General features: G+C 50.1%; 1 protein-coding gene across 2 annotated transcripts in view; it reads left to right on the top strand.

Moving 5' to 3' along the window:
• HDAC8 (histone deacetylase 8) overlaps nt 1-21449 on the top strand; it is a 187816-nt gene that overhangs the window by 78400 nt on the left and 87967 nt on the right. For both annotated transcript variants that reach the window (XM_078878243.1, XM_078878244.1), the window contains exons 8-9: nt 7006-7178; nt 8724-8818. In XM_078878243.1, the coding sequence (XP_078734369.1) occupies nt 7006-7178; nt 8724-8818 (268 nt within the window). The remainder of the gene's footprint in view (nt 1-7005; nt 7179-8723; nt 8819-21449) is intronic.

Genomic DNA, 21449 nt, shown 5'->3' with positions numbered 1-21449 from the left:
CCAAGCAGAAATGGAATTTATTTGGTGGGGCGGAGGCAGCGGTGGTGGAGAGAGGGGGGGGGTATTATTATCATCATCATCATCATCGCTTCGTAAGGAAATTAGCATGCAAAAACATAATCGTCGTGCGTGCGGTGAGTGCCCCCTTTGCACCACATTTGCACCACATTTGCATGCAGCAGCCGGCTCCCGATATAATTTCTGGGACTGCCGACACCTTGAGCTTTTGCGTGGCCAGCTGATCACTCTTGCCTTTTTGGTAAATAGCCACACACTCACTGCCTGCCAGGGTTAAAGACTCATTCTCTCCCCCTTCCTAGAATAGTAGCAGATGGAATGGCGCTAACCTGCTGCTCGAGATGCTGGTGTTAATCCACGGACAATTACCAAAACTCCTAACCTTTTCCGAATAAAAAAAATGGTGTGTAATTAGTTAACAATTAACTCTGAAGAATGGATTTGCATTTTAATTGTTTTAGATTCCTTACAGCTCTTGCCAGGGGTTGACTCATAGGGGCTGTCAGTGGATGTGGAGTGTGTGTGTATATATACTAAACAAAAATCCCTCCCCCCCCCCCCCCCCGTATAGCCGGCATGACACACGAGGGGGTGGTTGGCCAGCACCACGCCCGGCCGCCTTTGTCTTCCCAGTGGCGATGTTTTGCACACCGCACCAGGTACTCATTTGAGTCTGAGTCGACCTAGGCGAGGCCCAGGACCGGTTCCGATAATCGCCACTGACGGTGTTGGCCGTGAGCGGGAATCAAACTCAGGTCGCCGGGTTCGTTACCGCAGAGCGCGCTAACCGCTCCACCACCGCTCCTCGTTACCACAGACACACAACACACACACAACAGTTTAAGTATTGTCACAATAATTTCCATCGGTTTATTTACTTGCTGCATTTTACACTTGAACCCTGGACCAGTTCAGGTTCCTTCGTCAATTACAACAACAACAAACACTACGACCTGTGGGAGGTTTAACCCCCGAACCGGACAACAAACGATACACGTGCGCATACAGTGGTATTGACTCAGACACGTGTCGAAGTTTTCATCAACTCCCCCCTCCTCCTACCGCCCCCCTCCCCCTTTGTCACACAGCCCAGGGGTGTGGTCTGTGGCCACTCCCCCCCGGGCGTGGTTAACGTGCCGGGCCCGGGCAGTGGACGCCTGTGCTGCCATGGCAACCGTTGACCTTGCCGTGTCGGTGACGCGCATTTTTGTTGTTGCCACGGAAATCGTGGGGCTGTCTCTCATCTGTCTCTGTCTGTCTGTGTCTCTGTCTGTCTCTCATCTCTCTGTCTGTCTCTCATCTCTCTGTCTGTCTCTGTCTCTCATCTCTCTGTCTGTCTCTGTCTCTCATCTCTCTGTCTGTCTCTGTCTCTCTCCCCCTGTCTGTCTCTCTGTCTGTGTCTCTCTGTGTCTCTCACTCTGTCTGTGTCTCTCTGTGTGTCTCTCATCTCTTGTCTCTCATCTCTCTCCCCCTGTCTCTCTCCCCCTGTCCCTCTCCCTCTGTCTCTCTCCCCCTGTGTCTCTGTCTCTCTGTCTCTCTCCCCCTGTCTCCCCCTGTCTTTCTGTCTCTGTCTCTCTCCCTCTGTCTCTCTCCCCCTGTGTCTCTGTCTCTCCCCCTGTCTCTCTCCCTCTGTCTCTCTCCCTCTGTCTCTCTCCCTCTGTCTCTCTCCCCCTGTCTCTCTCCCCCTGTCTCTGTCTCTCTCCCCCTGTCTGTCTCTCTGTCTCTCTCCCCTGTCTCTCTCCCCCTGTCTCTCTCCCCCTGTCTCTCTCCCCCTGTCTCTGTCTCTCTCCCCCTGTCTGTCTCTGTCTCTCTTCCCCTGTCTCTCTCTCCCCCTGTCTCTCTCCCCCCCTGTCTCTCTCCCCCTGTCTCTGTGTCTCTGTCTCTCTCCCCCTGTCTCTCTCCCCCTGTCTTTGTGTCTCTCTCCCTCTGTCTTTCTCCCTCTGTCTGTCTCTCTCCTCCTGCCTCTCTCCCCCTGTCTCTCTTCCCCTGTCTCTCTCCCCCTGTCTCTCTCCCCCTGTCTCTCTCCCTCTGTCTCACTCCCTCTGTCTCTCTGTCTATGTCTCTCTCCCCCTGTCTCTCTCCCTCTGTCTCTCTCTGCCTCTCGCTGTCTCTCTGTCTCTCTCCCCCTGTCTCTCTCTGCCTCTCGCTGTCTCTATCTCTCGCTCTCTCGCTCCTCCCCCGCGACCTTCAGTCGGTCGAGTGACAAATTTGGCAAGAGACGGAATGAGCCAAGAAGGCTGCCTTGCCCGTCTGTCACCCACCCCGCCTTTGACTGTGTGCGCTGTGTATGTGTGTACGCGCTTCTGTCTTTTGTGTGTGACGTGTGCTAGTGTCTGCCTGAATACATGGGAGCGTTTGCCATGTGCAGGCCACACCACCCCCATCGTGCACCATGCCGGCCTTAATAGGTGCTCGCTAACAGCACTTGCCCCAACAGAGGTCTCCTGCGGGGTCGTTGTCTTGTGTCATGTGTGTGTGTGGTGGGGAGCGGAGGATCAGTGATCCACGCAACGTGCTACGAACCCGGCGAACCGAGTTCGATTGCCCGGCCACGGCAGACATCAATGAAAAAATTTGCATCGAAACTTGTTCGGGGCCTCCCCTTGGTCGACTCGGCCTGAAATGAGTACCTGTTGCCGTGTGTTAATGTGAGCAATGGAGTAGTGTGATGCTTACCACCCCACCCCGCCGTGTGTTGTGTGCCGGCCTTAGCAGGCTGCATGGCGCAACGGGTGATGCGTCATATTCTCTTTGGTTTTTTCGGTAAAGTGACGTAGGTTAAAGAGAGAAAACAAATAAAATCACGAAGTTTCGGAAGCTGGAGCAGTCAACACCTGATGATGGTTGCTTCCGAAACGTCGTGATTTAATTTAGTTGTTTTCCGAACTAACCAAAGAGTATGGACCCTTGCAGTCACGAAAGCTTCCAATCTAGATGCGTGGTATGTCTATGTACTCGTGTGAGATGAGGGGAGCGTGTGGCTTGTTTATTCCACGACAACTACGGCGTTCCTGGTTCAATGCGTGGGTCATCAGAATCTGTTGCCTTGCTGAGGCTTTTCATAGGTCTACTATCTATAGATATCTCTTATTCTTGGTTCTTTCGGTAAAGTCACATAGAAGGGAAACAATGAAATAATAAAAATATTATTTTATAGAAGGAAAGCAATACAATAATATAAAAATATTATTTTATTATTTCCCTTCTACGTGACTTTACCGAAAGAACCAAGAATATGAATCCCTGCAGTCACGAAAGCTTTAAATCAAAAGATAGCTCTTGTTCAAATAGTGGGATGAGAATCAGAATGTCTATTTATACCGGAGGAGAAATCCGATGAGCTATAAAGTTATTTTTCACAGATGTCCAGTCGGGGGGACATGGCGTCAGAACGCTGCAACAACAAACAACACAAAACACGATAGCAGTGAGAAGTATAGGAAATGTAAACAGATCACTTAAACATGTACAAATGAAACTAACTTATTGTTTATCTTACCAGGTAAACCCCACTGAGGTATTAACTTATTTTAAGAAGGAACCTGGCCCCAAATGACATCCCAACAAAGTGGCTTGTCGTGCGGAAATTTACAGCAGCAAAAGAATCTCAATAATATTCTTGGTTTTTTTCGGTAAAGTCACGTAGGTAAAAAATTTAAATTAATAAAAGTAAAATTAAAATTAAAAAAATTAAAATCACGACGTTTCGGAGGCAACACAAGCTTCCGTCTTCAGGTGGAACCGTCACAGCACGCTTGCTGTATCAAGTAAATGAGAGATTCCAAGAATCTTGATACAGCTATCGTGCTGTGACGGTTCCACCTGAAGACGGAAGCTTGTGTTGCCTCCGAAACGTCGTGATTTTTATTTTATTAATTTTAATTTTTTACCTACGTCACTTTACCGAAAAAAACCCAAGAATATGAATCCTTGCAGTCACGAAAGCTTCAAATCTAGAATCTCAATAATCTCAATGCATGTAACAAATCAAGGCAAAGCCAAAACTCCAGTAGCAGGATGCAAATGTCAAAAAAAAATCAGCACTGGGGGGAGACGAAGGTGGCTGGCCGGCCCTACGTCACTGCCAGCCATAACACCCAACCTCGTGTTTGATGCCGGCTAAAATAGGTGCTCGCTGACTGTGATAGCCAGCAGTCAGTGAGGGTAAATAACGTGTCTGTGTGTGTGCGTGCGTCTTTGTGCTTCATGTGCTATCCAGCACGTGTATTCTGCGACACGCTCGAATGACACGTGCTTGTGAAGCCACTGCTGGATAAAGGCCTGCCCAAATGGGGTTTATAATTTAACCATACTTCACCACACTGGTCGCATGAACAGCTTGAGTGGCGCTTTTATTCCTCAATCCGCCGCTGTGTGTGTGCGCTATCGAGGCTGTTTTAAAGAGTCGCCAATTGGCACAAAATAAACTTACATTGCTACCCAATTGGGATTACACGTAGCAATAATCGTACGCTGCTGACAGACTAATAATGGCACCACAGGTCACCCTTGCAAATTGAGACTCTATCCTGGTCTCTTGGGTTCTCACCTGCTGAAATAAAATTAAACCAACTTGTTAGTGGAACCCAATCGCAGCTTCGAAGTACAACCGTTAAAAAATACAACGCTCGCCACGTGCGTTCTCAGGTTATTAATGCGTCATGTTTCAGCTTGATGTCTTGACGTTGCACTCCATGTGCTTGGGGGGTCTTCTTCAGGAACTGAATTGAATGTTCAGTTCGTGAACGAGCTCCCAGCACTTGGGAGTGACATCGTCCTGAACGACACGCGGGCACATCCAGTTGTGCAGCGCGACTCTGAAAAAGCCGCACGGGCGAACGATCATCGCAACACGCGTCGTCGCATTTTCAACGGCAACCCGTGGTCGTTAACAACCCACGTGGGACAAGTGCCTGCTCGTGACCGATGCTGCATTGTCACTCCTTCGACGGTACTGACAGCTTCCAGTGCTCGAACTGTGTCAGTGCCTCATTCAGATCTCAGCGCCCCGCTCCGAGTCCAACTCATCGTGTGGGTGGAAAAACTCGGAACGCCTGAACCCACCCTGTACGAACGTAAAAAAAAAATAACGCGTGCACGCGCCACCGTCACAACGGGCCTCAGGCGGCAAAGTCAACGGGGGCATTGCTTCTGGTCACAGCTTCTGGGAACAAAAAAACACATTGTGCCGATTGTTAAATCACATCGTGTACCCGCCCCCCCCTCCTTTGCTGCAAGAAGAGACTCGCCGTCCCTCTATTCGGCGTGCTCGGCACAGGCTGTTACGCTCGTCGGCCGTTTGACAAATTCCGCGCTGTGCCGGTGAGCCCCGCGCGTTAGCGACGCTGCGTTGCGTGGAATGCGTTAGCGACAACTGATAATGGCGCGGAGCGAGCCGGTGCATATTTATTTGCGCTCGTTCCACGGCCGCGCATCCGTTTAGGAGGTTATCGCTCTCGGAAAAAAAATGTTTCATACGCGGCAGAGCCCGCGACGAGTTGCCCAGTTCAGTCGCTCGCTCGCTCACTCACTCGCTCGCACATCGGGCGGTCAGATGCTTTATTATTTCTGCCTTGTCTCTACCTCTACAACAAGTGAAATTCAGTGGCCATATGTGTAGATATGTACGCTGAACTTCTTTCGCGCTGCACATAGCCAACCTTGCTAATATGAACACAAAAAAGCAGAATAAATTTACTTCACTCATTCCTCCTCCCATGTTGATCACTCGGTCTAAGCGACCAACTGTTTCGTGTTGTCCACGCCGTTCGTCCATCGCGCGTTTGCTCCACTTCAGAATTCCCTCTCCTCGTCTCTTTTCCCCAAGTTCGTATAGTTACCCTTGCTCACTTCAAATAAACTCGTCACCTGTTCGTTGTTGCAGCTTTGCATCAAACTGGCACCTCAACAACGTAAGAACGACAGTTCACCAGCATTGATGCAAGCAAAGGCTGACTGCTGATGAGACACTGTGTGTCAAAACTGGTCCAGATTGTAGTGAAACAATGCTGCTGAAATTACGCACTCCCACAAGGCCATGCGGCTAATGGGATGTGTTAGAATCTAGGAAAATTTGTTATTTTTATGCAGAGAGACGTGGATTCGTGAAGGAGACATTATCTACAGCCTTCATTAATTATGTTGTTTTATTCTCCACAACAACGCCAGTTAGTATTTTGAGGAATGCAACTTTATTCGCGATGTTTGTTGCTGGCCCTCCCAGCGTTTCAGACCTCGGGGCCTTGCCAAAAAACGTATTTATGCACGCAGAGGTAATAGTATTTTCAAATCCACATGGGGAAGATTATTGCTCGTGCATCATTAAAGTCTCCAAGATGCAAAAGGAGTAGGCCCGTGGGTGCAAGTGCCATGGTCAAATTAATGGCCCACGCTTAATATAGCTCCTCCTGTGCTTAAAGAAGGGCGACATTTCCACTAACTACAGCGTATCAGTCTCAAGGAATGATCGCACGAGTGCGTGCGTTAAAAGTTTTGCTCATCCATTGTTCAGAAGTGCTGGACACAATGCAGACTTTTCATTTGGTGGGATCCGAGTTTGAAACTCCTTCATAAACTAAACTATAAACTATTTTTAAACTAAACTATTTTTATTTGACCAGATTAGACCCACTGAGCCATGTAGCTCCTTTTCAGAAGCGACGTGGCCACAAATAATAGCTCAATTAAGTGGCTTTTCGCGTGCAAATTTATAGCAGCCAAATACTCTAATCCCATGTTGATTCTAAATGTGGAGAGAAAAACCAGAGGACCCGGAGAAAAATCCACGTGACCAAGGGGAGAACACATAAACTAAAAATTTACAGCTGGCGTCAGGGTCGGCATCAAACCCATGACCTCCTGTATACCAAAAGTGTGATGGCAAATGCTGCGTTGGGAGATCTTTACAGAATCCGCGCGTGCGTGATGTTTTTCTTCCTTGTTTTTTTGTTCTGCCCTCGCCTCCGCTCCGGGCTGGCTGTTGTCCAGGGTCCTGCAAGATGTGTTCGTGACCTTTAACCCAGAAGTGGTCGTTTGCCAGCTGGGAGCAGACACCCTCGCCGGTGACCCCATGTGCTCCTTCAACCTGACCCCGCGAGGAATCGGCCGCTGCCTGCAGAGCATCCTGGAGTGGCGGTTGCCCACGCTTGTACTGGGAGGAGGTACCATTCGCTCATTCATTCAGTCACTCGTTTAATCCTTCATTCATTCACCCAGTTTGGTCAGCTACTACCCTGTTCGTTGTTCAAGTATTCATCCACGAACCTTTCATGCTGCCCAAGCTTTTACTGAAGGAGGCACCACCCATTCATTGGTTTAGTCATTCACACGTTCATTCATTTACTAAATTCAACCACTCGAATCGGTCAATTACTGTCGCATTTGTTTGTGCGCGCATCCGTCCGTAAACCGTTCACGTTGGCTGCCCACACTTGTGCTTGGAGGAGGTACCAACCAATCAACCACCCGCCCATCCAGCCCGTCAGTCAGTCATCCATCCATCCATTCAGTCGGCAAGTTATCATCGCGTTTGGTTGTGTACGCCTCCGTCCGTTTACCTCTCTCGTGTTCGCTTGCGGGAGGTGCCTACTTTGGGCCTTCGCGCCGCTGCAAGTGGCCATTAGACGTAATGGCCGTTGATTTTAAAGCCATCAATCATTAAATTACCCGCGCGATATGCCCGTGATGTGAGCGGCTCGCTCGAAAATGTCTCGTGGACTATTTGAGTTGAGGTTTCGAGTAGCTTAATGGGGGGGGTGGGGTAGAGAGGGGGGGAAAAGGGGTGAGGGGGAGAGGTGGAGAGAAGGAAACGATGACACAGCGGTTCGCACACTGCACTATGAACCCGGCGACCTAAGTTTGAGTACGTGTAGGTACTCCCACCTATTTCAAGACGTATTCCCGGCAGGTGTTTGAGCTCAATGGCCTCCCTGTTCAGTGGAGGCCATTGAACTGGCCTGAGCAAGTAATTTCAAGACCTTACACTTTTAACATTGCCGACAATTTAAATAGAATTTCTTAGATTCAGAAGACAAGATCGCGATGCGGGCTGCTGCTGACAAGCATTCCGCCGGTGGGGCACGGCTCACACGCTCACACAAAAAACTAAAAAACCTTCACCGCTAAGGTCACGCAATTCAGAAATCCCACTGCAGTGGAGGTCCTTCCAACGGCGGTCACGTGAGCAAGCAATTGCTGGGCTGTACCTTTACTTCTCTTTACGCCTCTCTCCTCCTTCATTCTGGAGATTTCTAAAGCAAGCCTGCCCCTAGATTTTGCCAGATGTGGCTGTTTCGCCTGCTCGGAACGTGTAATAAGTGTGTGTGTGTTGTAGTTATATTAATCTAGATATTGTCTATGTGACATCTGTGTGTGTGGATGATGATGTTTGTGGGGGTCGGTGGCGCCAGCAGTTAGTGCGCTGCGCTACGAACCCCAGGCGAGCCGAGTTCGATTCCTGCTCACGGCCAACAACGGTGACAAATATCTGGGCCTCCCCTAGGTTGACTCGGCCTCAATTGAGTACCTTGCGCGGTGTGTAAGCATCAGCACTGGGGAGACAAAGATGGCTGGGTGTGGTATTAGCAACCCACCCCCTCGTGTGCCGTGGCAGCCATCATCGGTGCTCACTAACAGCACTTTCCATAAACGTCTGTTCAGGCTATACGGGACATCTGTGTTTGTATTTGTTTGTTGATGATGAACAGGAGGGTACCACCAGCCCAACACGGCTCGCTGCTGGGCGTACCTGACTGCTCTCATCCTCGGACAGACCCTCTCACCTGAGATACCTGAGCATCAGGTACCACTCGCCCACCACAGCTCACCTTCCCACCTATACTCATTCACCCATCCACCCACCCATCCTTTCCCACCCACTCATCCCTCCATTCTCATCCTTCCATCCATTCTCACCCACCGCAACCCAAATACCCACCCATTTCACTCATCCACCCACCCATTCAACCACCCTGACCTACCCTCAATTGCACGTCCACCCACTCAAACCACCAGCCCACCCACTCACCTACACCACTGCAAGGTGAATGCGCTACCATCGGCGGTTCTAACTGGAGCTGAACAAGCTCAGTAATCGACCAGCAATTGCAATAAAATATGTTTTTTGTGTTCCGATCACTCGGGGAGGGGGTGGGGGGAGGGGTGGCCATCACCTTCCGTCCAACAACACACATGGGAACACAGAGGTGAGACTCCCCCCCCCCTCCCCCCCGGCTGTTTTCGCGTAGTCCGATTAGGCGAGTAATCGAACCGATGATAGTCGGGAGAGCGAATGATTGTTTGTATTCTTGAATGGCCTCTTCTTTGACTTCCAAGGCTTCTTCCTGATCACCAGCAACGATTGTCTTATCATACCCCAAACACACAGCAATTCTCACTCGCAACCCCCTGCCGTCGAGTTCAAATTTTACGACGACAGTCGCAACTGCGGCAGCATTTATAAAAAAAGAAGATAAATTATTGATGGCAAATAAATTTCCAGTCGTTTGAGTTTAACCTTGCGATTACAGCCGACGTCGGGGAGGAAAACATTGACTGCAGGATTTGCTTGCATCTTTACAGTTACCGTTTGTAACACTGACATTTGTCTTGGTCTTGTAAATTTTCTTGAAACACATTGTCCTGCGGAGGGAGCTGGTAGGAACACGTTGGGTTGCTCGGTCAATGGCCAGGGTCAACGGCGGCGTGGTGTATTCCGCAAATATGCCCGACTGTGAGGGCGGGTACAAGCCGGCGTGAGTAGGTTAAACGTTGAGTTTTATAAGGGCACCACGGGGTGACCAGCCCCTCCCCACCCAGCCCCACCCCTCCCACACCCCACCCAGCCCCACCATCCCCACCCTCCCCACCCAGCCCCACCCTCCCCACCCACCCAGCCCCCCCCCACCCTCCCCTCCCCACCCAGCCCCACCCTCCCCACCCAGCCCCTCCCCACCCTCTCCTCTCCACCCAGCCCCACGCCTCCCATTTTTGGATGCACGACGGACAGACGGACACAATAATCCCCTGTGGGCTGGTGGAACCAGGAGGTTCCTACCAGTATAATTTAGTTAATCTGGGTATATTTGAATTAAAAACTGGTGCTCTTCTGTCGGATGCAATCGTGGAATGCCTCTCTTCTGAGTACCAGCCCAGAATGTTTGTGGACATAACCAGAGAAATGTATCCATCTTCTCTCTGACCTCTGTGTCCTTGGTTCAGTAAGAACTAATGAGCCCTGACAATTGATTTATTTTTTGTTTTGTTTTACCCCGAGTCGAGGTGGTTGGAGGTGGAACAGCGGGCACAGCGGTGAGCGCACTTTGCTCTGAGCTCGCCGACCCGAGTTCGATTCCCCGCCATGGCTAACATCCGTGGAGAGTATATAATCTGAATTGGTTCTAGGAACCCCTGTCTAAATAATTGGTACGATTATTCAGAAGCGGAATATTTATTTATACTGCAGGAATCCGATGAGATATATTTTTCACAGATGTCCAGTCGGGGCACGGGGTCAGAACGTTCCAGCAATAAACCGTACGAAAAAACACGATGGGAGTGCAAAGTATAGGAAATATAAAGCAAATCATTTAAAAAATATACACATTAGAACTAAACAATTTGTATCTTACCAGATAAAGCCCATTTCAGAAGCGACTTGGCCACAAATGATAGGTCAACAAAGTGGATTATTATGATTAGGTCAGGAGGAGTGGTGCATTGGTGAGCACATTCCCTTGCAAATACAGCAACCTGAGTTCAATTCCCAGTCACAGCTCACATCCGTGCTGAGTGCAACTCTCAACTGGCCCTGGCCCCCACCCCCTTCACCTACTCGCACTGACCCACGTGATGAAGCATGGTCAAATTATTGTTGTTGTTGTTATTCCTACTCGTGCAAGGACCCGGCGTATAAATTTGACCGTTGTTTCAACCGCCGTGCCTGGAAATCGAATCGAACCGGCGATCCCTGGATTGCAGGTTTAGTGTGTGAAACATTAACACTGTGGCAGCATCCTTTCCAGGGTGGCAAGTCGACTGGCACATCCACCCGCTAACTGAATGGAAGAGGAGAAAAAATCCTCAACACATTTGTTAATAGCTGTGACCTCAAATGCAAATGCAACATAAATATATAATAGGTGTTATTTCTAGATTTGAAGCTTTCGTGACTGCAAGGATTCATACTCTTAGGTTTTTTCGGTAAAGTCACGTAGGTAAAAATAAATATATAGTCAAAATAAATAATAGAAATGTATATAAATAATAATAGAAATAAAATAATAAATCACGACGTTTCAGAGGCAACACAAGCTTACTTCATCAGGTGTAAAAAGGTACAGCAAAATAACTGTAGTCACTACAGTCACTACAGTTATTTTGCTGTGCCTTTTTACACCTGATGAAGGAAGCTTGTGTTGCCTCCGAAACGTCGTGATTTATTATTTTATTTCTATTTACTTTGTCGTTATTTATTTATTTTTACCTACGTGACTTTACCGAAAAACCCTAAGAGTATGTAATAGGTGACATGTCGGACAACGGCCTCTCCGTCATAGTACAAAAAAACACCTTCTTGAATTTGATTAAGTAAGTTATTTCTACGAACAGTGAGCAATTCATGCCGACTATTAGATTGACACTCTATTTGTGTGTTTACCCTTGTAGAATCTATAGTTCTTTGTAAGTTTCCCATGAAACAATCACAATCGTACGCACGCACGCACGCGCGCACGGATCACAAAGAATCAATCGGCACGCGCTCGGATCGATGCGCGTGTCATGAGCGTGAGAATCAATTTTTAGCGCAGAGTCTGTTACATTTCTGCTTAGGGAGCCGTCCGCTCTCGGTTTGAAGGGGGGGGGAGTGGGCCTCGTGCCGTGAGGCCATTGTGCAGCGAGTGCTAATCTGTTCACACCCCCCTCTTGGCCATCGATCGCTCTCCTTGTTGTCATTCATTATACTTTACCCCCTCGTCTCGCGCACTCGTTGCGGCGTCCACGTGGCCCGCTTGATTTATGATAGCGTGTGTGCAGAATCAGAGTGTTTTATTTGCACTCTTCGTTTTTTCGGTAAAGTCACGTAGGTAAAAAATTAAATTAAAAGTAATAATAGAAATAAAATAATAAAAATCACGACGTTTCGGAGGCAACACAAGTCTCCGTCATCAGGTGGGACCGTCACAGCCAGATTTTCTGTATCAAGTGAGGCAGGGATTCCAAGATGCAAGTTCTTAAATACAAGATAAGGGGGAGGAGGGGGCGGGGAGCTTATCAGAATGTGGTAGCCAATGAATGGAACGTATTGGGAGGGGGGGGGCGGGGCTAAAAGAGAGCACGACGTGTACGTGGACGTGTTTGTGCGCAAGCCCCTGTAGGTGCACATGATAATGTATTGGAAGGGGGGGGGGCGGGGGGGGGTCGGGGGGGAGGAATCCAATGAGCTACCAAGCTCTTTTTTCACAGATGTCCAGGAGATACGGTTTAGAGGACACGCCACTTCGTGAACTGACTGGCACCACTGACCAGCGTGGTGAAGTATGGTCAAATAACCTCCAAGGCCCCCCCGCATTGTGGGGGCGGCCCTGAATTGACGGAGTTCTGTACGTGTCACACAGCGTTCACAAGCCGGGTCAGGGGTCAACAGAGCCCCCCCCCGCCTTTTTCAAGGCCTCTTCACATCGTGTCGGCTCTGAGGGTTGTTTGACCATACTTCACCACTCTGGTCAGTGCAGGTTGGTGAAGAGTGGGCAGCGTTGGAAGTTGTAGCGTCGAAATAGAGTGGACGAGGAATCAAACTCGTACCCCCCGGGTGTGCTCATTGCAGCGCGCTAACCACGATGTCACCGCCCCCTTCCACCCATTTATTTCGCTTCCCCTCTCAAACTATGCGTGTGTGTGGTTTATTTTTTAAGCGAGAGTTCATAGCTAAGAACATGCTCCTGCATTTGTGTCTACCAGCGTAACTAAGAGAAAAATCTATCCCGAAGGGAGATCTTCAAAAATTCAACCGTCACGTGATGATTTCTGAACTTTGAAAGTGGACACTTTAGTTAACCGTCAAATTTCTCGATTCTGAAATGGCATATTCCAGATGGGCGGCGCGTCGCTCGCCCATCCGAGTTCCTGTTTTGGGGGGATATTTTGCGTTCGCTTTCGGCCCCTTGGGCTTTCAAGGCGAAATATTTAACCCAGAAAAAAAACCCGAGACCTGGTTTCCAACCTTCCAAGTCTCGTCAGCATTCCTTAACAAGTGCTACCGAATGGTATTTGGTCTGGAAGCCCTTTTGTTCTGGTGTTGCAAATAAAACATCTTTTTTTTATGTGGAGAGACGAAATGAACGTCTATTGATTTATCCTATTCGCTGCAACGCTCTGCCGCCTTATGCTGCCCGAGACCAAATCACGCAGAGTGCACGCGATCTCGTCAGATCCAGGAAGCTAAGCAGGTGTTGAGCTTGGACACGGCTTGGACGAGCAAACGCAATGCCTCACAGGTTGCTATAGGCTGCTGCCATGGCGACACGGTGGCCGGCAGAGGGCAGTGCGACAAAATCGATCGTCGTACTGAACCGATGATGCAGCCGCGGTTCAATGTTTGGCACAATGGACTTGCAATCCAGAGGTCGCAGGTTCGATCACTGGCGTGGCGGTTGAAACAATGGCACCAGTTTCTTAACGCAACCGTCCACACCCACCCGGCAGTATAAATGGGTGGGCCACAGTCGCTCAGCGGGGCGAGTGTTTTGTTGGGTACGTTGTGACTACTCCCGCATCTTCTTTAATAATATCTGGCCGACGTGTGGAAGAGTAGGCCAAACGCCCCTCTGGAGGAGCTCCTCAAGGCTCCCTTCTAGCAGAGGCCCCTCCGCCAGCCAAGGAGTTGAGGAAGCAACGTTTCAGCCCTGCGCCTTCACCTTTAACTGTACAGCAATATCGAAACGGCGTGAATCGGAGCGACGTACGGGGGTAGCAGTGGGTGGCGGAGGCGACGGCTGAAATGCAACTGATGACGAGAAAGGACATGCGACGACTACGACGGCGATGCAAAGTGCGTGGGGTCGCGGCGACGCAAATCGCGGTTGCGGTGTTCATCATAAGGCGGTGACTTATTTTGCAAAACGACGTAAATGGGAGAGGGCTGTACTTATATGCTCCCACGTCAAAGGGGCTCCGTCGCCTTCGCCAAACCCTCGCTGACCCGATGTGTCGACGTGTAAGGGTCAGAGTTGGGGAACGGCAGCGGCATCCTTTCGTCCATCCCACACCGAATCCGGGATCGTCGCCTCCAAATGCCCTCCTTAACTCTTTCCCCCCCGGGGACGTTGACCGTGTCCTCAGAAACTATGCGGTGGCGGCGGCAGCGTCGTAGTGGTCGCAGCGCATTGTGAAGAACAAGAAGAAAAAAACATAAACCACAAACGGCCCGGGCCGCTGCTCCTGACCAAAAAAGGCTTACTCACATTCCCCCCCCCACGTCCAAACCCTTGTTTACCGACCGACCGAGACCACGCCGAACGAACCGGCGGCGAGCGAGCGCGCCTGCCAGCAGCAGAATCTGCTCACGCTGCATTCTGCGTGCCGACGGTTAAGCCGTTTTTCAGCCCGAGCCGCTGCCCCCCCCTCCCCTTGCACGCAGCCAACGCTCTGCTATTTTTATTAGTGGTCGTCGTCATCGTCAGCCATTGTCTATCCACTGCTGGTTGAAGGCCTCCGCACGCCGTCGTACGCCAGTGCTGCTCGACCTTTTTGGCATGGCGGACCGCCAAATCAAGACCACTGGTGCCCCATCCCCACTCCGTGTCCCCACTCCCAGCCCCCCACTCCCAGCCCCCCACTCCCAGCCCCCCACTCCCAGCCCCCCACTCCCAGCTCCCCACTCAAGCTTACTAAGGTCGCAATACAGACAGGAATCATCACGTGCCCCGTGCCTCTAGTCAACACGGTGTTCATTTTGTCGCCGCAGTTTATGGTTGCGACGTTCCCCGCGCGTGTGCGTGAAACCTCTCCTGCACCGCGTCCATTCCGCAGGCTTGAAAGGTAATTCGCGCGCAGCCACGAAACTATCGAAACTGGCGCGGGTGAATTTCATTTCATCGCTGCATCTCCGCGGCGCGCGCCCCCCCCCCCCGCCTTGGGCTCGTTCTTGCCTTTGGCCGTCATTCCGTCACCGGTATCATCCGTCGGCTGTCATCGTCCCGTATCGACACCCGCGGTGATTGCACGGTCAGACAACAACCACGACTGGCAGATTTAAGTTATTATAATTTCTAGTTTTTTCTAAAAAAAATGTATGTATGTATGTTGAACTTCTTTCGCACCATACGTAGCCGACTGCGCTAATCAGAGGTATGCATATGTGACATAGAGCTTCAGAGCTCGTCGGATTCCTCCAGGATAATTAAAGATTCTCATTATTGTCAACAGTTCTCAGCTTGGGCTGAAAGCTTTAATGCATTAGCTCTGGCCGTCTTGTCTGTGACGTGGGGTCACGATAACCCTCGTTAAGATGTTCCAAGATGAACAAAGCTTCGGTAACAAGTTGTGTTGCTGTTCGGGATGTAACCGAGAGCAGCGGTTCCCTGTCATCTGGTCCGTTGAACCGGTGGGAAGTGGCCACGAAAGTGTTCCAGAAACTCCGAGAAAAAAATCGACAAAACACTCGGGCAAGTCCCACTGAGCTATCGAGCTCTTTTTTCAGAAGCGACCTGGCCACGTGGACATTTATAGCAGCCAAATACTCTAAATGCATGATGTTGATTGCAAATGTAGACGGAAAAACTGGAGGACCCGAAGAAAAATCCACGCTACCGCGGGGATAGAGAGAAACACGCAAACTCCAAATATGCAGCAGACGTCAGGGTCGGGATCGAACCCACGACCTCCTGTATACCAGGCGAGGTAGTTAACATCTCCTCGCCACCGTGGCACCCCAAATTGACCGATGGGGTTGCCCAAAACACAGAGTCGTAAACCGATTTTGCCTTAACCCCTGACTGCCGCCGGCTGCCGTACCGCTGATTAAACACAAATAAATGTTGGGAATCGTAACTTAATCCATGCTCAGTGCATGTTTTTTTTTCCTTCCTTGTTATTGTTGTGGCTTGCGATGGGCAGCAGAAATTGGACTGCTCCTTCAACTCGCTGCAGATAGTATAGTTAGGGATTATATATATAGACTCGCTGCAGACAGCATAGTTAGGGATTATATATAGAGGCCAGCAATAGACAGCAAAAGTTTGGCTATTAATGAACTTGCTACCGGCAGCATAAACTCGACTGTGCAGCGACTTGCCCGTTGTACAAAAGTTTGCTGTTTGGACAGCCTTGATATCAACCGAAGAAATGATGTTGCATGCAGATTTGTGGCTGACAGCAATAAGTTTACTTTTATTTAAATAGCTAAAACTCTCTTTGCAGCTGTGAGTTGGGCAGCATCTTAAAACTGTTAACTATTTAGACTAAACTATGAAACATTTTTTTATTTTACCAGGTAAGGTCGACTGAACTGTTTAGCTCTTTTTCAAAAGCGACCTGGCCACAAATGACAGTTCTACAAAGTGGCTTATCGCGTGGACATTTTTAGCAGCCAAATACTCTTTAGCATGTTTGTAAGTGTGTAGGGAAAATTCGGAAGACCCGGTGAAAAATCCACGCTACCACGGGGATAGAGAGAAACAAATATGCAGCAGGCGTCAGGGTCGGGATCGAACCCACGACGTCCTGTATGCCAGGCGAGGTAGTTAACATCTCCTAGTCACCGTGGCGCTCCCTAATTATTCCAGTTGTGGTATGTTGTCTGTAGCAGATTTTATTAGGGGTCATTTTAGTTCAGCCTGTTACTCACATGATGTCGGAAATGTGGCATTATGTCCGTGGTCAGTCTACTGCTGGATGAAGACCACCCCCACCTCGCTATCGCACGGCGGTTAGCAAACTGCACCTTTGAACCCGGCGACGCGAGTTCAATTCCCGGCCACGGCTAACGTCATTGGGGAGCGATATCTGAACCGGTCCTGGGTCTCACCTACCCACCTCCCCCCCCAGACCAACCCGCACTGACCAGTGTGGTGAATTATAGTCGGATACCCCCAACGATCCATATGGCATGGGGAGGCCTTGATCTAGCATTGGGTTGGACAAAGGGTTGTAATTTTTATTACCACCGTCACAGAGACAGCAGGAAATAGGCTTTCCAAAGCCGTCTCACCGCCTCTCTCGGTTTTGTGATTCATCAACCCGTCACGCTCCTTTACACCTGCTGACCTTATCCGGCTCTCATCCAGCAATGGATTGACATAAGTGATAAATAACCTGTTTTGAAGATTGCTTCCTGACCCCGTAATGGAGCATGGAAATGAGAGGGTCTGTATGGAGGTTGAACTTCTCTCGCACCGTACGTAGCCGCCAGCCGTGCTAATTTGAGGTGCAACCAGCACGGTGTGACCTCTGACCCCGCATATCTACTGCTAAATAAAATTACATATCCTCGTAAAGGTTTGGTGAGACGTGGGGGAAAAAATCACTTGAACCAAGACACATCCAAAATAAACCGGTACGCAGTAGCTCAAGACGCATCTACAACATGAGAGCTATTCTTTGTTTTTTTCGGTAAAGTCACGTAGGTAAAACAATCAATAAAATAAATGAAAACAACTAAATTAAATCACGACGTTTCGGAGACAACACAAGCTTCCTTCATCAGGTGTGAAAAAAGGCACAGCAAAATAACCGTAGCGAGAGAAAATACAAAATAATAACTCGCTACAGTTATTTTGCTGTGCCTTTTTTACACCTGATGAAGGAAGCTTGTGTTGCCTCCGAAACGTCGTTATTTAATTTAGTTGTTTTCATTTATTTAATTTCATTGATTGTTTTACCTACGTGACTTTGCCGAAAAAACCAAAGAGTATGAATCCTTGCAGTCACGAAAGCTTCAAGTATAGAATGAGAGCCATTGGTGGGAGGCGCTCCCGGTTGTGCTGCTGCTGGGCTCTATCCGACGCGTTTTTGGCTCGAACCACGTGATGTTCAGCACAGTTGCCGACGTTTCGCTCGAAGCGCGCCCGGGGAACTTACCAGAACGTGCCTCTTCGGGAGACAATGAGGACGCTGCCGCTCGTTTTTTTATTTCCCCCGAGGTCGCCCTTTGATCCTTCCCCGGGTGTTTTGTGCCAAACGCGCAGAAGAGAAAAAACGCCTTTTGCCGTCGAGGCGGCAGCCGGCTACAGGTGCGACGACGCAACTCGGGAGGCCTGAGAGGCCCTCACGAGTGCGCAGGTGTAACTCGCACCAACGATCGCTCGGGGTAAGGGCCAACGTCCCAGTGGAGGGGCTCAAAGCGGCTCTCGTGGAGTTTTGTCGATCGTCGCATAATGGGCGGCTGCCGTGGCGTTGACGGTCAGCACGCCGGACTTGCAATCCAGAGGTCGGCGGTTTGGGTTCAATCTCCAGGCGCGGCAGGTGGTTTGCTGAAAGAACAATTCATTGGCGTATTAGCCCACGTGACAACTTGATTCGATTGACTCACGGAGGGTCGCAGTGTCGGGTAGCAGAGGGTTCCAGTAAAACTTATTTTATTTACATAATACTAACAAGATCTGACCCAAGAGAAACTTAAGCATGAATACAATTTTGTATCCGTTATACATGTGGATTTGTATTATATTTGATTTTTAACAACATATACAGAAAATAAGATAAGCCACAGTGCACGACATCCAGGCGGTTTAAGTTGTCGGTTTTGTTTTGTACTTTTTAATTTTAAATGTCATCACACGTTTCCTCTGTACGTGTCACATGACACCCTGGACGCCCCTTTGCGAACGCGGCGTTCCATCTCAAGCGATCGTCCAGGTTTAAACAAAAAATGCTTCAGTAAATAAATACAAAAATCCAACAGATACAAATTCCTGTCCCAGTAGCCGCCCTGTGGGTGGGTGGGGTGGGGTGGGTGGGTGGCCGAGAGAGGAGTGAGCCAAAACACTCCGTGGCGGTTTGCTCGCAGGCGATCGCGTTACGCGGTGTGACCACTCGGGGTCCAGGGGTTGCGATGAAAGAGCCGCCCCAAATGTTTTGTGTGCGCGACCGTGCGGCTGCGTTATAGTTTGTGGGATCTCCCACCCTTCCCGCTGTTCCCGCGAGTAGCAAAATAAATCCGAAGCTCTCGCGGGCCGTTTGTCTATTTTATTTATTTATATACACACACAAACCGTGGTGGAGGGGCGGGGTTATCGTTTGTAATGTATTAATTAAAATAATATCGTTGAATCGGGAGCGAAGCGAAAAATTCGATCCGACGGGGCCGTCATCCTGGGGGGAGCCTCCGTGGCTGTGAACGCGCCGGCTCCGTTCGCAGCGCCACGGAATTAACCGCAGTCCGAGCGTTGCCGGACGCCTCCCGGTGCCGATGCCCTCTGGCTCGGCGCACACGCTGAGACTCGCTTTGTTCTGAAGCGCACGCAGCAACGCACCTGCCTGGAACGATCCGTTGTCCGCGCAGTGCCTGTGTAAGTGGGGCATTCGTCCGCCGTGATCATCATCATCATCGGTCATCGGTCAATCCACTGCTGGATGAAGGCCGCCTCCAGGCTGCCCCTCTGGCCTTCACGATCCCGCGGTGTAATGACCCGCCGAGCGCTGGCACACGAGCGGATTTCATCGCTCCATCTCCACGGCGGGAGCTTCTCTTGGACGCATTCCATTCCGCGGCTGCTACTCCACCTGTACTCTTAAACTTTGGCCATCGTCCCTTCCAGCCATGACGTATATATCCCGCCCGTGTCCACTGGTTTTTTTCAACTGTTTTAAATGTATCAATGGCGTGAGTTTGTTCTCCTATACACGTGTACCTTTGTCTGTCTCTCTCTCTCTCACCTCTCCATTTATGTGTCGTGAAGAAGGGCTATTGCCTGAATCATCGCCAAGTACACGTTTTCCTTTTAAGGCCACAGTTTTATTGACCAGTGTGCAGATTGTTTTTGTTATTTGTGCTTGCGCACCACTGCCAACGCAGCAGCAGCAGCATCACCAAAGAGCGTGCGTGCGTCTTTCTCTGTCTCTCAGTGTAATTCCAAGCATGTAGCGGGACGTTAATCTTTGCGAGATACTCACCTATTTACAGAGCTTTGCAGTGACCGTATGAGGGTTAAAATAGCGGAGAAATGCCGCGTCTCCCGAAATATATTTTGTAAGCGCTCCGCTCGGTGAGATGAAGCCCGTAGTCTCCGGCAATATTAAACGTAAAAATACTCACTCTAATTCGGTGGCATGGCCCCAAAACACGCAGTACAAATAATAGACCGTCTGCCAGTAGCATGCTCACGTGTTCACGGGACCTCCTGTCCCGCAATGTGTCTCTCTGTGCGTGTCTCTGCTTCCATGCCCCAGTGTGTCCCTCTGTCTTTTCATGCGTCTCTCTCTCTCCCTCGTCGCTCTCTCCCCGTGTCTGTGTCGCTATATCCGTGTCTGTCTTCATGTGTAAACCGTGCTTCTTTCTCCGTGCCTGTCTCTTTGTCAAATAGGCCCTCATCCAGCAGTGGATTGACAAACGGCTGCACACAGGAGGCTTCTATTTCTTACTTAATATTTACCAAAGCACTGCTAGGCTGGCTTGGAGTATAAATTAACGGCGTAGGGCACTGCCACTAAAATACAAGACCTGCCTGTCCATAATTACCCTTCACGATTGTACCCTGTATTCATAGTATAATCCTACGAATAGGTTTCTTTTTTGTTTTAGTACAAGGGGAGATGGATGTGGCGTGCCAAAATAATTCCCGCAACGGCGTTCCGGACTGTTCCGCCTGCAATTAAGCGCTGGCTGTACAAGTGAACGATTTAAAATCGTCCGCGTGAAAGAAAACTGCACTGTCGATTGACCAGACACTTCATCTGGGGGCCGAGTGGCGGGGGGTGGTGGTGGCAGCGGCGGCGGCAAGCGATTCATCCCGGCGCGTGAGACGCTGCCGGGTGCCAGCCGGGCCGAGCAACTTCCCAGACGCAGGTTCGGAGCGACACGGAAACCTCGTCGCCACTGCCGCCGCCGCCGCCTCCGCGTTCTTTCCCCTGACGCACGTAACCCGAGCCCACCCTGGACACGGTTTTCGTTGGCCACCGTCGTGCAGGATTTTCCACTTCATTTCCAGGCCCTCTTGAAGTGGGTTCCTCGCGGGCGGGCGGGCGGGCGGGCGGGCGCCTAAGAGGATGTCCTTTTGCTTTAGTGCCGCCGCGCGCAGTGCCACTGGACATGCCCAGGCATCTTGCCCTGCCGAGCGAATGAATAAGTAACGCATGCCGGATCATTACATGGGCTCCTGCCCTCCCACCCCCACCGGAATAAAGAGCGGCTCGGCCAGCCGCCGCTGCCGCTGCGCAGCACTCCAAAGTGGAGTCCACTTTGGAGGAAAATCCAATAAAGTGCAGTTTAGCAGTTT

Source organism: Lampetra fluviatilis, chromosome 50 (genome assembly GCF_964198595.1).
Source record: "Lampetra fluviatilis chromosome 50, kcLamFluv1.1, whole genome shotgun sequence".
NCBI classification, from domain to species: Eukaryota; Metazoa; Chordata; class Hyperoartia; order Petromyzontiformes; family Petromyzontidae; genus Lampetra; species Lampetra fluviatilis.
This window is presented reverse-complemented; position numbering and strand designations above follow the sequence as displayed.